A 17,562-nucleotide genomic window follows, 5' to 3' on the forward strand; every position below is an offset into this window, starting at 1 on the left:
CCCAAACCGCCCCCCTAAGGTCTTCCACTGCTGGCCTGCTCGCTTTGCCAAAAAAAAAATGGCAACTAAAAAATACGGGGAAGCAGCTTTTTGCTTCTACGGGCCGTCGGCATGGAACAAGCTCCCACTGTACCTTCGTCAGGCAGCCTCTGTAGACATTTTTAAAGCTCAAGACCCACTTCTACAACATTGCTTTTAATTGATATTTTATTTTTAATTTTTGTTATTCATGTCTTCACTGTATTGCATTACTGCTTGTTTTTAATGTTGTTGCCTTGCTTTTCTTTTATCCTCCATTTTTCTGTAAAGCACTTTGAGCTGCATTTCATGTCATGAAAGGTGCTATACAAATAAAGTTTTATTATTATTATTATTAACATATTAATGACCTTTTTTGTTTGGTATTCAGACAGCCAGCAATGGGTAGCACGCTCCCAAAAACATTAGTCTCTGTGACACATCTAGGGGGCCGCAATCTGAATTCAAAGATTTTCCTAGAAGCTTTGTCATTGGTCGATTTGCCTGTCTGCTTCCTGATTGGTTAGTCATTGCGACCGGGGTTTTCTTTTCCGACCAATGACAAAGCTTCTAGGAACATCTTTGAATGCAGATTGCGGCCCCTAGATGTGTCACAAATACTACATTTTTGTTGGGAGCGTTGATACCCATTGATACCCATTCTTGGTGTTTTAACTAAGCGTTATGTTATACTTTAGCTATTGAAAAACAGCAGATCTACAAGCTCATACGAGCTACGAGCTTGTAGGTCTGCTATTTTTGAAAAATCGTAAAAATGTGGCACAAATAGCTCATAGCGCGCGCTATACGAGCTTGTAGGTCTGCTGTTTTTTTTTAGAATCTGATCTCAGGTCAAAATGCGTTAAAGAACCACCATTCTTCCGTGCGTTAGAATCTGATCTCAGGTCAGAACGGGTTATATAGCAGCTTTGGTGGGTTTTGAGGGGAGTATCTGTGTCTGTAACTGTACCTGTCCCGCTGCGCATGGCGCTGGCCTGAGTCTCCACGACTGCCTTGCTCAACTTGGCCAGCCCTCGCGCCACTAGAGCCATGTCTCCGGCCATGATAAGACTGCAGAGGGAGGGGGAGGGAGAGGGAGAGAGAGAGAGAGACATTTTTATATTCCATATCTTATATTATTATTTGTTATTTGTCCTGAATAATGTATTGTCGTTATCATTTAGTACCACACACTGTATGTCGTGAATGCTTTGGCAATAATATGAGAACGGTCTTCTTCACGCCAATGAAGCATTATCTGAATTGAACAATTATTGAAAAAGAGGGTTAAGATTCCATCGTCAATATTATGCTATAATAGGCCAGGAGGTAGAGAGAGAAACGTGTAAAGACGCAAGGAGAAAAGGGGGGGGGGGGGGGGGGGTGGGGGGGTGGAGTCAAATACCTTAATCACTAACGTGGTGCAACCTAGCATGAAATACCTCAGAGAGAGAGAGAGAGAGAGAGAGAGAGAGAGAAAGAGAGAGAGAGAGACAGAGATAAAGAGAGAGACAGAGAGGGAGGTGACCACCGAAAACTACAACATGACGCGGTGGTGGTCACCACTCACACAACACATCTCTCTGTTTTTACTAAAACTACAACGTGAGGTCACTGAGCCGCGGTGGTCAGCGCTCAACACAATTAACCGCCGTTTCGGGGGTCACCTCTTCACCGAAAAGTGGACTATGATGAATAGGCCTTTAGGCCTATTTTTTATACTTTGTCACTTGACACAAAAATGACATGTAGCTTGCTTGTGAGTTAGTTCGGGCAGACAGTAGGGTGTCCAGATGTCCCTCTTTGTGTGGCACAGTACCTCATTTCCAATGCTTTTCAGGCGTCCAATAAATTGAGAGACCCCTGTCCCACATTGTGACTGGCAGGCAATTGCATCAGTGTTCAAATGCCCCAATAGTTTAGTCCCCTAATAGTTGGCCTTCTGTTGTAAAGCTCTCTCATTGTCTCTTCCTGCAAAGATGTGTTTTTAAGCCTGTTAAAATAGCATACAAATAAAAAATAAAGCTTGCTTTTTAAAAACAAAATGTGAGACACCAGAGGAGTTTATAAATGATAGCCAATAGGCCTATATGCGGTCGAATATGACATCAAAGGCATTTAATAGCAACTCAAGTAGTAAATTGCAAACGGCATACTCCTCCAGTGTGTCTTAATTGTGTGGGACAAGGGTCCCCCCCCCCCCCCCCCCCCCCCCCCCCCATCCCCCTTGTCCCACACAAGACACACTTCTGTCCCTCAAATGAACCGTTTGGATCTGGTGTCGCCCTATAGCAAGACTATAGGAGAGGTGTACTCTACAGTACTATAAACACATGATAGGCGGGGGGGGGGGGGGGGGGGGGGGGGGGGGGGGGCGACGTGGTCATTATGCAACGTGTCGAACAGCTGACACTGACGACGTGTCGAGCAGCAGCAGCAGCAGCAGCTGACCCGTTTGGCGCTCCGTTTAAGATCAGCCCTTTCCATTGGCTGAGCTGTTCTTCTTTTCTTTTACTTCTACTACCACTACATCTCAGAGGCAAATGTTTTTTTTACTTTTTAAATCCACTACAATTATTAATAATCATGAGTAATGGTTATCATGAGTAATATCAGCTTATTCAGTAAACAATCAAAATAAAGAAAGAAGAAATTACTACTGTATATGTTTATGTAGTAAGACGCATTGTTATTTTATATACTATATAATTACTGTATATGTTTATATAGTAATATAGTAAGACGCATTGTTATTTAAATTACTGTATATGTTTATGTAGTAATATAGTAAGACGCATTGCTATTTTCAAAAGCTTTTCTACGCATTTTGACATTCTGCAACATGAGTACTTTTACTTTTAGTACTTTAAATAGATTTTGGTGCTGATACTTTTGTACTTTCACTTGAGTGCATTCTGAATACGGGACTTCTACTAGTAACAGAGTAGTATTTTATACTTTTACTTAAGTAAGAAACTTTCCAACTTTTTTCAATGGCAACAACTAAATAAAAGCTAAGCTATGATGACTAAAACTAAGACTAAATATATTGACAATTCCATCAACTATAAACTCAAATGTTAGGGATCGGGAGGGAGCAGTGGAGAAGAGATCCAGAGCATTTCAGTGATGTTGTGCTCTGAAAACAGCAGATCTACAAGCTCACAGCGCATCGCTCTGCGCCGCGTTGTGAGGCTTGTAAATCGGCTATTTTCAGCATGCAACCAGGTGTAAGTAAAATCAGGATTTACGACGCCATCAAAGGCCCGCCAAAATACATCTTAGCCGGCAAAATCAACTGTAGATGTGGTTGACTAAAACTAGACTGATATTAAACAATTCAGATAACTAAAAATATAACTGAAAACTAAATATTTTAAAGACTGTGACTAAACTAAAAGTTCCTGTCAAAAAATCAACACTGCACTCAACAGCAAAGAAACTAACATATTATGATACAGTTAAGTATACATAAAGACTTTAAGGACCTTTTTTGTTATACCAAATACCAAATTCTCAAATAGTACATAAGAGAGATTAGAGGCAAATGTGTGCAATATAGCCCATGTACTGTACGAGCTCACAAGCTTGTAGATCTGATATTTTCACAATGCATCATCTGTTGGGAGATCGAGTCAAACTAAGTGTAATGCCTACAATTCCAATCATTATGCATATACGTTCAAAGATTTGCACACGACTTAACCCATTCTGACCTGAGATCAGATTCATACGAGGTTTTCCACTGGACACACACTGGTCTGATTAACCCATTCTGACCTGAGATCAGATTCTAAAAAATGTCAGTCGTTCTTCGATTTTTCAAAAATAGCAGACCTACAAGCTCGTAGCGCGCCACTCGGTGGCGCGCTATGAGCTTGTAGATCTGCTATTTTTCAATAGCTAAAGCATAACATGATGCTAACACCAAAATGGGTGCCCGGTCAGAATGGGTTAAAAAAAAAAAGGCAGATCAACAAGCTCACTGTACCGCACTATGAGCTTGTATCTGCTGCTCTTCAACAGCTAAGATAGCGTTCCAGCCTAGGTCCTAATGGGTTAATAAATCCCATCGCGTACCAAATGGTCAAAATGCACCCAGAATATCTCTTCCTATATACTTCCGGGCCCGCTTCCCTATATACGTCCTTCACAGGTGTTACCAATGATACTAATTAAGGCTCCGTTCCATTTTAGTGTGCAGTGGTTCTCAATCATCAAACTTTTTTTTTAATTTCAAGGACCCCCCATAAGTTAACTCTCCCATTTGGATCCAACTCAAGGACCACTTTGAGACCCCACTGGCGTAGCAGAGTGTTTCACCAGAATGGAACAGATAAGAGCCTTCATTAGTATCACCGGTGACACCGGTGAAGGAAGTAGTGAAGGGGCCCCACGTTACTTCTTAATCCAGAGCGACTTACATTAAGCAAGAACAAAAAGCATGGCAATACATCACATACACAAAGAGTAGTAGTTACCATGAAACATGCGTAAGCTACGCCTCCATTCAGAGGCGTATATATTGAGCTCCTATGACCCTAAGGTGTAAACACAAAACTACTTTGCATGCACCCGCAAGTCGACTGTGTAACACACAACAAAACCAATTATCAAGATTTGTCCCACCCCAACAAAGCAGATCTACAAGCTCATATTGCCGCATGTAGCAACATGCTATGAGCTTGTAGCTCTTCTGTTTTTTTGGGGGAGGAGGAAGGTGTAATAACACATTATTCAAGTGACATTACAGTCAAAGTGAAAAAACACTTGAAGAAAGAAAGGCTAATTGACACCTCTGTACATTTACTATTGAAGTTGAACTAAGGTTTTAAAGCCACTGTGCCCTCAGAGTTCAGACAGGCTTCTTCACAACCCTGGCGCTCTCTCAGTAATGGGACAAACAGGTCAATAAAACATGCTGTATCTAACTGGGCTAATCTTGATAAACACGTGAAATGAACTGCTATTATCATAGCACCTCAGGGCACCTAAATAATATGCCATTGTCCTTATGCTCTATAGTAAAAGTCGGGCGCATACCTGCTTGTTGTTGCCTTGTTCACAATCTTGTCAAAGAAAAGTCAAGTAATGGATACACAGTATGCTCCTATATTCGGCAGGCTCTGGCTACAGAAGCATAGGCAGTTGCATCGACGGTTCCAGTTCCCAAAGTGCCGGTTTAGTCCATCTCTTAAGCGCTACTACTACTACTACTGTCAAAACATCCCACGGTACTGCCTTAATCCCCCCCCCCCCCCCCCCCCCCCCCAGCCCTTTACAGCTGCTTTTTCCACACATGTCATGTGTGTTTTATTTACGCCTAAGTAGGGAGTGAACAAACCCTTTCAGCTGTGACCCAGAAATAGTGATTTGTTGAATGTTGTTGTTGTGGTGATGGTGGTGGTGGTGAGTGACGCCTCACCCAACCTCCCTGTACTACTGTCACTTTAGTATTCAGAGATTATAAAGCCAAAAAAAGAAGATCTCACGACTGTCTTGAATCTCACATTTTTTTTGTTATCTATTCCATAGGCACTATATAGGTCCCAAGCTGTGATTTGTGAAATGGCGTTGACCCATTTAGACCCGAGGACGATTATACAGATGTCTTTTTCTGAAAAACCTATTTTTCTATGTCAGCGGTTTCATGTCAAGGACCCCCAAAAAGTATCTGTATTTGGCCGCCGATCCCCAGCTGAAAACATGTTTATCCAGGGACTCCCCAGAAGCAAATATTTGAGTTAAAAGGGATATATATTCAAAGATTTGCAATTTTTCAAAAAAAGCCAGACCTACAAGCTCGTAGTGCCACGCTATGAGCTTGTAGATCTGCCATTTTTCAATAGCTAAAGTATAACATAATGCTTAAAACACCAAAAGGGGTTCTTAAACCATTAAGAACTGATGCCGATTCTAAAATAGAAACATAGGTTTTTCAGAAAACTGTTATTTTATTTTATGTCAGTGGTTCTCAAACTATTTCATGTCAAGGACCATCCCCCCAACCTGATAATTATGTATTTGGTCGCAGACCATCTGAATATATTCTGCTTTTGCTTTAAAGATTTATAAATTAAAATGTTCACGTTTTTTTCCAGAAATAGCAGATCTACAACCTCGCAGCGCATCACGAAGTGACACGACGTGAGCTCGTATACATCTGATATTTTTTGAACAGCCAAAAGTATAAAATATGGTTAACCCATTCTGACCTGAGATCAGATTCATACGAGGTTTCCACTGGACACACACTGGTCTGATGAACCCATTCTGACCTGAAATCAGATTCTAAAAATGTCAGTCGCTCTTCGATTTTTCAAAAAATAGCAGACCTACAAGCTCGTAGCGCGCCACTCGGTGGCGCGCTATGAGCTTGTAGATCTGCTATTTTTCAATAGCTAAAGCATAACATGATGCTAACACAAAAATGGGTTCCCGGTCAGAATGGGTTAAAGTGGTTCAAATCTTAAAATGACAAGAGTTGCTTTCCCAGGTTGTAATGGGTTAAAAAGTATGATTTATCTTTTCAACATTGACTGTTTTGACCCCTTCTAATACAAGTCGGGCAATTAAAAAACAAAATCTGAAAAACGATAAATAGTTGTAGAAGTTGTGAAAAATATTAATAAAATCGAATAAATCGGGCCGTCCAAATGACGAAAGTGGCTAGACTATTCCAACGGCCTCGGAGCAAGCATTGGAGAACGGTCACCGCGGTCCGTCCGTTCCGATTTATAATTAGCCGTTCCACACACACACACCACAGTGTCGCGTTCCAAAGACGTACAAGCCCACAATGCATTGCATCCGTGACGTGTTGTGAGCTTGCAGCTCCGCTATTTTCGCCCCCCCCCCGCGATGAGCCTGCTGTCGTGCTGCTATACGACAAAGTCTAAAATTAGGTGTTATAGGTTCTTTTGTTGTCCTCCTGGGACAGACACGGGAGTAGCTGTTGCTCAAGAGAGGCTCCGAGGTGGAATAGAGGGCAAAGGGTTTCAGAAATAATAATAATAATAATAATAATGTAGGTTCAACATACCAAAACCCATGAAAAAGCCCATTAACACCATGGGGAAAGTATCCGTGCCATAGTAGATTTTAGCTATATATTTATAGCAATAAGAACATACTTTTCAGATCCATTACAACAGTGGATTAGGAGAACAGTGGTCCCACAAAACAAATAGCAGATGTACAAGCTCACAGTGTGTCACTTTGTAGTGTTTGCTGCCACACTGCGAGCGAGTACAACTGCTGTTTTTATTTTTATTCTTTTCTTCTGGGGGGGGGGACCGTGTTGCCAAATGCATTAGCATTTTGAAGGTCCTTGAATTGAAGGCACAAAAATGAATAAATAAAATAAAAACGTTTGAGAACCACTGATTTAGATGGCCTTTGCCATGCATGTTGTTGTAACCAGCGTTGTTTTTGGCAGCAAATGTATATTTTAGTTTAGTCATAGTCGTTGGACTGAAACTTCATTTAGCTTTAGTCATATTTTAGTCACCTGGAATGTCTTAGTGTTAGTCTAGTGATGCCGTCGCAATGACTGTTTGTACACATACTGAAAATAGCCGATCTACAAGCTCACAACACGTCAGCTTGTAGATCTGCTATTTTCAGCATGCAACCAAGTGTAAAATGACTTATACTGGATCTCTTGTCCCTTCCTAGTCATAGTTTTAGTCACCATAGCTTAGTTTTCCTTTAGTTTTCGTCTGTGAAAAAAAGGTAGTCGACGAACATTTTTCGCCTTAGTTTTAGTCGACGAAAACAACACATGTTGTAACATATACACCGTAAAACATAATATGATTATCAGTTGTGGGAAAAGTACTCAAATTTTTTACTTAAGTTAAAGTATCAATACTGCAATGTACTAGAAGTACTCCACTACAAGTAAAAGTCCAGAATTAGAAATGCACTTAGTAAATTTACAAAAAGGTATTGGTATAAAATGTACTGTAGACAATTGTGAGCTTGTAGATTGGCTATTTTCAAAATTCAAATGGCAGAGAAACGTACATGGGGCTGAAGTGGTAGAGTGAATGTATGTTTTGTAATAATAGTAACTAGTTTTCAAATAAATCTAGTGGAGTAAAAGTACAATATTTGGATCTGAGATGTAAAAAAAAAGAAAACTGTTGATCATCAGCTCATTCAGAAATAAAGAAAATGACTATATGTTTAAATAGCACATCTTTTCATTACTTTAGTCTCATGTAAATACTTCCACCATTCCAATACTACCATATACACACACACACACAACAATTACGCAAGCCGAGATTGCGTACAGTTTGACCCACTGTTTCAAAAGCGAAAGTGTCACTTCTGCATTCCAATCTATTAAAACTGTGCGTGCATGCGTGCGTGCGTGCGTGCGTGCGCCTTAAAACCTTTCTGTGGCCGTGACAAAACATGCCCCGAGACAATGGTGGGCTCCGGGCCAAAAGGAGAGCGTGTTTACCGAGAGGTCTGAACCAATCGGTGTGTTCGCACCGAAGGTGTGGCATGAAGCAGCAGCCCACACTAGTAACAAGACAGTAGACTATCAAGACTGCATGAGGTCTTGACTTGTCTTGGAACCCCTTTTGGTTTTAGCACCATGTTATGCTTTAGCTATTGAAAAACAGCAGATCTACAAGCTCGTAGCGCGCCACCGAGTGGCGCGCTACGAGCTTGTAGGTCTGCTATTTTTGAAAAATCGAAGAGCGACTGACGTAGAAGACATTTTTTTTTTAGAATCTGATCTCAGGTCAGAATGGAAAACTGTCAGGATGCAGAAGACATTTTTACTTTTTAGAATCTGATCTCAGGTCAGAATGGGTTAAGGGCCTTGCAAACGGCCGTTATTAAGGGGCAGCGGCCTGTTGAAGCCTATAGCTGTGGGCCTGACTGAGGAGGTGGCCTGTTATTAATCGCGTTAGCTGATTGGTTAGAACTTAATGGGGAGCATCTTGGGTGGATTTGCCATCACGCTGTGGTTGGTCGATTAGAACTGGAAGGGTGGAGACTGCAGAGTACTAAGGGAAACAGACCAGTGGGTCTGAGAGAGATACTGTATTGTCCACAGTCCACACTGTGGCCTGTTTGTACATTTTTTGCTGTCCCAAATCTAAATAAAAAAAAATAAAAAAATAGAAATAGCCGATCTACAAGCTCGCAACGCGGTGTGAATATAGCGACGCATTGTGCGCTTGTAGATCTGCTATTTTCACTAGTTTGGGTCCTGGGCATAAACATCTAATCTAAAACTAAGACGAAAGCTGTTCGTCGACATACCTTTTTCCACTGACGAAAACTAAATGGAAACTAAATAAAAAATAAGCTATAATGACTAAAACTAAGACTAAATATACTGACAATTTCGTCAGCAAATAAAAACTAGACTAAAATGTTGGGAAGGGACTAGTGGTGGACAAGATATCCAGTATAAGTCATTTTACAAGTGGTTGCATTGCATGCTGAAAAGAGCCGATCTACAAGCTTGTGTAGGGTAAATAAACTGCATTATATACGACGGCATCAAGGCCCGCCAAAATACATTTTAGTCGACTAAATCAACTATATAGTCTAAAGCATTCCAGGTGACTAAAATGTGACTAAAACTAAAATCAAAATGTGCTGCCCAAAACAACACTGTGTGAGAAGCAGTGACCCACACAGTAACCCCTAACTGCTCCTGGCAACCGTTAACACCCACCCCCACTGCTCCAAAAGACAATTCTGAATATTTTGCAAATCATTGAATATATATTTCAGAGCGAACATTTCTAATGAAAGTATTTGCTTCTGTGGAGGTCCGTGGAACTACATATTTTGAGATGGGGGGGGGGGTCCGTGGCCCAATAGAGATAATTCTGGGGGTCCTTGACATGAAAAGGGTTGAGCACCGCTGACATAGAAACAGAGGTTTTTCAGATTTTTTTTTTGATTTAGGGCCGATTCATACTCCTATTTTAGAGCCGAATAAAAGTCGGTTCGGCTCTGTAGAGCCTACAATGTGACGTCATTTGAGGTTCGGGGGTGGGGCGCGGGGACCGTCCTAAAGTCGTCTCTTCGGTGCTACTGAAAATCTCTGACGAGCCGAAATCATTTCGGCACTACAGCGCCGAAACAGCGGTAAAATAGGAGTATGAATCGGCCCTTAGAAGCCTTCTTTTATCGACGTCAGGCCTAAAAAAAAAAAAAAGAATTCAGATCTTTTTTCTTCTTTTCTGCACTCATACTCCTTGCCGTTCACTTCCTCGTTTGCGGCTCAGAAAGAATGCCTCGTATCTCCTAATCTAGGTAACCCTGTATATACATTTATTGCATATTATTTTCAAATGGTCTAAATTTTAGACCATTTGAAAATAATATACAATCTCAACAAAAAGGGGGGGGGGGGGGGAATCAAATAAAATGGAGAATGAAATAACAGAAATATTGCTATTTTTCAAATAGACAAAGCATACAATAGGATTGAAGTTGTTATGGAGGGGGGGAAGGCCAAGGGCCATACATTGAAAACACAGCTGTGGGCAATATGCCAGATGAGAGCAATATGCCAGCTTCCTCCACTGTTATATTGAGCAACTTCCCAGTCAGAGGTTTAAGGACCCTGTTGTCAACTTGTCACTGACACTTGATGCATGTATGTCAGACTAACACACACACACACACACACACACACACACACACACACACACACACACACACGCGCGCACACGCACACAGTACTCTCAACTAATAAACAGAGTGGAGGGCTGTCATTTGACACAGCGGGTGCACATCTCTACATAGAGAGAAGAGATGAGATATCTCTGCTGTCGCCGCAAGAAACCACCTAACTCCAAAATGTGAATTTTTCAGGAATGAAAAAAAAAAAAAAAAAGAATCTGAAAATGGAAGGAAAAAAAAACGTAATTTTACGCTCTCAAGAGTTAAAGACCTAATAAAATGTCCAAGCGGTTACCAAGTACCAACTCTCCGTCGTTTGGCTCATGGGGACCACCTGGAACCCCCTCAAGGACCACTGGTTTGAAAACCACTGCATTATACAGTCTGTTGGCAGTTGGTAAGAGAGTCTGTTATCGCTCCGTCTGCATATTTTCCGGGGGGGGGGGGGAAGGTGAGCATGCTCATTGATATAGAAAGAGTTAAAGTGCTTAAACTCAGATCAGATTCTAAAAATGTCCGTTTGAAAATGACAGTTTTCTGAAAAAGCTATGTGTTTCTAATTCTATGTCAGTGGTTCTTCGATTTAAAAAAAATAGCAGACCTACAAGCTCGTAGTGCGCCACTCGGTGGCATTCATGACACAATGATGACAGTAATCGAGATATACTCGAAAACGTAACTATTTACAAAGAATATATAAATACAAATAAATCATTCGGAGGGGAGGGGGGGGGGGGGGTATAGGGAGGTTGGGCTTCTCTCCTTTTGACCCGCTGACATTGATAGGTGATTTTTTTCAGACCGGGTTTTTTAAAAAGGAAGCCAGTGATTTGTTTGTTTTGAGGAATAAGGGGGGGCATGCAGGGCATTCCACATCACACCCGAGTGGCAGTGCTGTGGAAAGTGAATAATATACCCTTATTTTTGTTCTATATGCGGGGCGGCACCAGATCATTATTTATACTCCCTCTAGTGTTGTGTGTGGCTGTGAGAGTTTGCCCACCTGTTGTGAGGTAATCATAGTCTGTTTCGATGCCAAGAGCGGCCGGGGGCGGGGCCATGCGGCCACATTATAGCGGCAGTATATCAGCATCAGGGTCAGGCCAGCAAAAAAAAAGATCTCTCCTATAAACTCAGGCCAGGCCAGGCCAGCCACAGTCAATTTCAATTCAATCCAGGCAGTGTTTGCTGCAGCACACAACTATACATTGTGTGTCTTATTATGTTAATGGAGGGAAGAAGTTCATAATACAAATAACATCAGATGGTACATTTATCATGTGAAATTGCTGTAAAGGCCACCCAAAATGTCAGTGCGCGCGCGTGCGGTGTGGCCTCAATGCCTCATGCCAGGGCGTATAACTCCCGGGCCTGATTTGGAGTTCCACTCCGGGCCTGATGAGAACTGTACTCTTTACCGCTGCCATTGGGTCATCATGACAGCGCTTATACCATCAATATGATGCTTAACCCATTCTGACCTGAGATCAGATTCATACGAGGTTTCCACTGGACACACACTGGTCTGATTAACCCATTCTGACCTGAGATCAGATTCTAAAAATGTCAGTCGTTTTTCAAAAAAATAGCAGACCTACAAGCTCGTAGATGCTATGAACTTGTAGATCTGCTATTTTTCAATAGCTAAAGCACAACATGATGCTAACACCAAAATGGGTTCCCGTTCAGAATGGGTTAAAACTAAACAAAATAAGTGCAACGAGAGACATGTGTGGGCTTGTCTCGTGTGCGCGTGTGTGTGCGTGTCAGTTGAGGTTGGGTCTACAGCAGTGGGGTCCTTGGGGGGGGGGGGGGGGGAGTGTTCCACAGGGTCTACGCTACGATGACAAAAAACTAAGACTAAATATATTGACAATTTTGTCGACCAAAAAAATAAACTAGACTAAAATGATAGGAAGGGACTGGTGGACAACAGAGCCAGTATAAGTAAAAAGACAAGTCGTTTTACACTTGGTTGCATGCTATAGTCATTACGACGGCATCAAGGCCCAGCCAAATTAATTGTCAGGCTTCTCTCCCAGGTAAGGATCCAAAATGCAGAACATACAGGACACAAGGAATAACTTAAATCATTTTACTTAGAAATAAGGTACACCATTACAAGGCAAAGAATAAACGTATTCACAAGGCCGAGCAAACTGATAATCCAACAAACACATCAAGGGCTATATATAGACTATAGGTTAATCAGGGAGCAGGTGAGGTGAGACACACAGGTGGGTCCAGGAAGTCATCAGGGCAGTGGATGAGTGGGTGGTGACACAGACTGTGGCCAGGGCTGTGACATTAATTGTAGTCGACTAGAGCAACTGTAGATTTAAGTTGACTAAAATCTTATCTGATATTTAGTCGGCAAAAACTAGACTAACATTAAAGCATTTCAGGTGACTAAGACTAAATGAAAACTATTAAAAAAAAACTGAAATGAAAAAAAAAATCCTGTCAAAAACAACAATACGGCGGTGCAACTAAGAGAAAGGTGAAATCTTTGCAGTTTGCACGGAGACGGAACGTCCGACTATACAATGCGAGCAAAAGTACACACAAGTATAACTAGCGGCGCCATTGTGGACTTAACCCATTCTGAACGGGAACCCATTTTGGTGTTGGCATCATGTTATGCTTTAGCTATTGAAAAGTAGCAGATCTACAAGCTCATAGCGCGCCACCGAGTGGCGCGCTATGAGCTTGTATAGGTCTGCTATTTTTGAAAAGTCGAAGAACGACTGACATTTTTAGAATCTGATCTCAGGTCAGAATGGGCTCATCAGACCAGTGTGTGTCCAGTGGAAACCTCGTATGAATCTGATCTCAGGTCAGAATGGGTTAGGGTGTGGACAACAGAGAGACAGATACAGAGACCTGCAGCCAGACCAGAGTTATAGGCACATTTAACATCTTTAGTTGCGTTCACATTTTACAAAGAAATTCTTGGACACAAACAATAGTGGATGCGCAAACTAGGAAAAGTCTACAAGTGCTTCAGGATACAGGACCAGAAAGCATCGCCTTCTCCATTATGGCGACTGCCATATATGGAGAAGGCGATGCTTGGCCTAAATGGGTTAATGGCCAACAGTATAAGACTGAGGTTGTACTGGTCAGCTCCCAGGTTTTAATGTGTGTTTCTATGAGCAGGGCGTTGCTGAAAATGAGCTACTACCCTGGGTAAATAAAGGGGGGGGGGGGGGGGGGGGAGATTATGAAGGAGGAAAAAAAGGAGCACACAATATGTAAAATGAATGCCGTTTCATTCCTATTATGCCTGTCCCAACCAGTTGAGGAAATCACAGATTTTTCTAAAACATATAGCAATATTAACCTAATAAAACTATTAAATTCACAGAAGTATAGCTATACGCTTTGCAGAGATGCGGAATCAGCTGGGAATGATATAAAGTGATTGAAGTGTGTGGGGTTATCGGTGAAAACGGTCACGTGACGGTAACCAGCCAATCAGAAGTATTGGGACTAACCGTTTTATAGAATGGCTATTTTGAGTATTTTCGCTGTGCAACAGGCTTCCATAGAGGACTTCTGAGCAATTTTATCCATGTATTCCTGGCCGTTTCTCACCGGGCAACACCCTCACACTATATGGAGCATGAATTAGGCTTTCGGGAGTTGGGACACTATATGGGAATGACCGCCATTGCCTATACTTACAATTGTTATGCCATTTATTTTGTCCTAGCAATGTACTTTAATTCCAGTTGACCTCCAGAGTGCCTGTGTGGTCCGGTGAAGGCCGAATTACCGATATTAGTTGCGGAGAATTTGTTCCCCAACTAATGACTGGTATCCGGATGGCTGACCGTAATGCTATTGTGCTGCAAACACACACCCACTAAAACTAAGACGAAAAATGTTCGTCGACTACCTTTTTCCACTGACGAAAACTAAATGGAAACTAAATGAAAACTAAGCTATGATGACCAAAACTATTAATATACTGGCAATTTCGTCAAAAAATAAAAATTGACTAAAATGTTAGGAAGGGACTAGTGGACTAAGAGATCAAGTATAAGTCATTTTACACTTGGTTGCATGCTGAAAATAGACGATCTACAAGCTCACGACGTGTCGCGCTGCGACACGCTGTGTCGTCTATTTCCGTACTGTACACTGAGACTGTACAGTATACGTGTGTGCTCCCAAAAAGCACGTAGCCTCCGTTGGCTGTCAATAGGACTCATGGAAAACCGGGTTGATCCCCGCAGTCTAATTCCAGTGGAAACACATGAAAGTCGTACGTGCGCACACTGTGAGCAGAAACTCCTCGCACAATGACCTGCTTGGGATTAGAAAAAGAACACAATCAAAGCCTCAAGCCTCAGCTGTTCTGCTGCAGCCGCCGGTAGTCTTTCAAACCCAACGCAAGCTGTCGGGGCTCACACACACTGCAATGAAAATAGACAGGCGCTTGTGTGTGTGCGTGTGTACGTGTGTGTGTGTGTGTGTGTGTGTGCCAAATGTCCCCAGTAGAATTGGAGAAATTGACAATGCGAGGACTTCCTTGTCCTTATCAGAGTAATAGTTGTTTTGTGGTTGAAAAACATTTTAGAGCTATATAGGCTTAGGTAGTAGTCATCGTAGTTTAGGGGCTACGCTTGGGAGTTATGCATGATTTATAAGTTAACCTACTTAACCCATTTAGGCCTGACCTGCAAAATGTAAAAGAAATCTTCTAAATCCTCCAGTTTTCTGAAATAAATATTTTCACGATTTTTCAAAAATAGCAGAGCTACAAGCTCGTAGCGCGCCACTCGGTGGCGCGCTACGAGCTTGTAGATCTGCTATTTTTCAATAGATAAATTATAATAATAATGTTTAAAACACCAAAAGGGGTCCCCATCCCAAAAATGGGTTTTAAATTGCACCCGGGTTCGATTCCCGGGTGTTACACATATACAGAGCAGAGAGTCCCGCACCCGGGGCTTTAGCGGGTTTTAGCGCTAGTCTAGTTTTAGTCGACTAAATATCATACGAGTTGATTTAGTCAAACAAAATGAATTTAGGCGAGCCTGAATGCCTTCGCAATGACTGGTTTTACACTTGCTGGAAATATAGCTGATCAACAAGCTCACAACACGTCGCGTTGTGAGATTGTAGATCTGCTATTTTCAGCATGCAACCAAGTGTAAAATGACTTATACTGGATCTCTTGTCCACTAGTCCCTCCCTAACATTTTTTTTCTAGTTTCTTTTCTAGTTTTAGTCACCATAGCTTAGTTTTCATTTACTTTCCATTTAGTTTCTGACTTCCGTCATTTAAAAAGGTTTTGACGAACATTTTTAGTCATAGTTTTAGTCGACGAAAAATCAACACAGCTGGAAGAAACGGGGTTGGGGCGGCCATCTGCCTTGAACGTGTCGGGGTGAGGAGGAGGAGGGGGATGAGGAGAGACAGAGGGAGATACAGACAGCGCTCACAGCATGTCGCAGCACACGACAACTGTAAATCTATTTACAGCTTCAGAGTTAGGATAAAAAAAATCGCCTTTCATAAAAATCGCCATTTTAAAATGTTAAAGGACCACTTCACCACTTTCCAACCTACCTTCATATAATTGGTCCTCACTAATGTTCATGATAAAATAAATGCCACAATTATTTTCCACTCTGTGTCTGTCATGTCTCATAGGAGGGCTATGGGCAGTTCAGAAACCCGTCCACCAGTGACTTAATCGATGGGGAATCCGAGCTAATAGAAACTGCCAGGCTTTCTACAGTATTCCTGAAAAGTTGCAATGCGATAATGGAAGCCATCATTCTCACGATAATACATAAAAATCTATATATTTTTTTTTAAATCTTGTTTAAAAATAAATCTGCCTAATGATGATGTCACTGGTGGACGGGGTTTCTGAACTGCCCACAGCCCTCCGAGTAGAAAAAAAATTTGTGGTATTTTATCATTAACATTAGCGAGGAGCAATTATATGAAGACAAGTTGAAAAGTGGTGAAGTGGTCGTTTAATGCCCTCACAAGTAGTAGTAGGGCTTATGAAAGGTTCTCACCTAAATTAATAAATAAGTAGTACGTTAAACAGTGTAATCAAACATACGTTTTGACAAACAACAAATGTGTGTGTGTGTGTGTGTGTGTGTGTGTGTGTGTGTGTGTGTGTGCGCACGCACAAGTTGTGTTTGTGTTGTGGTGTGGTGCTGGCTATAGCTTGCCAGCTACTCGCCCCTTGTCGTGCAGGCATGGCTATAGCTCAGGCTTTGTTTTGGGTATATAGTGCCCTTCAACGCGCCCTAAATGTCAACAGACCGAGCAGAATTTACTGTGGGACTCTGCATGGAGCCGGCCATCGCGAAGAGGGTCCGCCGTGTCTGAACGTGTCTACGTCTGTCTGTCTGTCTGTGCGTGCGTGCGTGCATGTGCACCGCCCTCCGGAGTTAACTGCAGGACCAATCAGCGCCAAATGAATTGCGCAAGCTTCCAGCAGACCACATGAGTAAAGCAGTAGTAACCTCCGGTATCCACATTATGTTCTTTACCCAACCCTTTTCAGGTCGAGACCCCCCAAAAAGTACTCATTATGCAGAATGTTGCGTTTGTTTCACAAGATAGCATCATTATTGCAACCGCAGGTCGCATTTGCTATGAAACCGTGCATTTCCCCGTCAGTCAGTCATACAGTTTGGTTTGGTCAGTTTGGTCGGTTGGTCACCCCGGGCATGCATACCTCGTGACATCATCAATATTAAGCCCCATATATGGAGATCCCTGATGTCATCAATATTGGCCGCCAAAAAAAACTCTACATATAAACACTTAGATCTCCATATATGGAGGCGGCTGTCACATGTTCTGACATTCCGTTACGTTGATCCTTCCCCAAGCAG

At 42.0% G+C, this 17,562-nt stretch overlaps 1 protein-coding gene across 1 annotated transcript in view; it reads right to left on the reverse strand.

Annotated features, from left to right (window-relative positions):
- coq8aa (coenzyme Q8A-a) overlaps positions 1-17,562 on the reverse strand; it is a 39,243-nt gene that overhangs the window by 19,375 nt on the left and 2,306 nt on the right. The window contains exon 2 of the mRNA XM_080791078.1: positions 989-1,089. Coding sequence (XP_080647204.1) covers positions 989-1,082 — 94 coding nt within the window. The 5' untranslated portion in view covers positions 1,083-1,089. The remainder of the gene's footprint in view (positions 1-988; positions 1,090-17,562) is intronic.

This window comes from Protomyctophum bolini (genome assembly GCF_963924005.1).
Source record: "Protomyctophum bolini genome assembly, chromosome: 19".
NCBI classification, from domain to species: Eukaryota; Metazoa; Chordata; class Actinopteri; order Myctophiformes; family Myctophidae; genus Protomyctophum; species Protomyctophum bolini.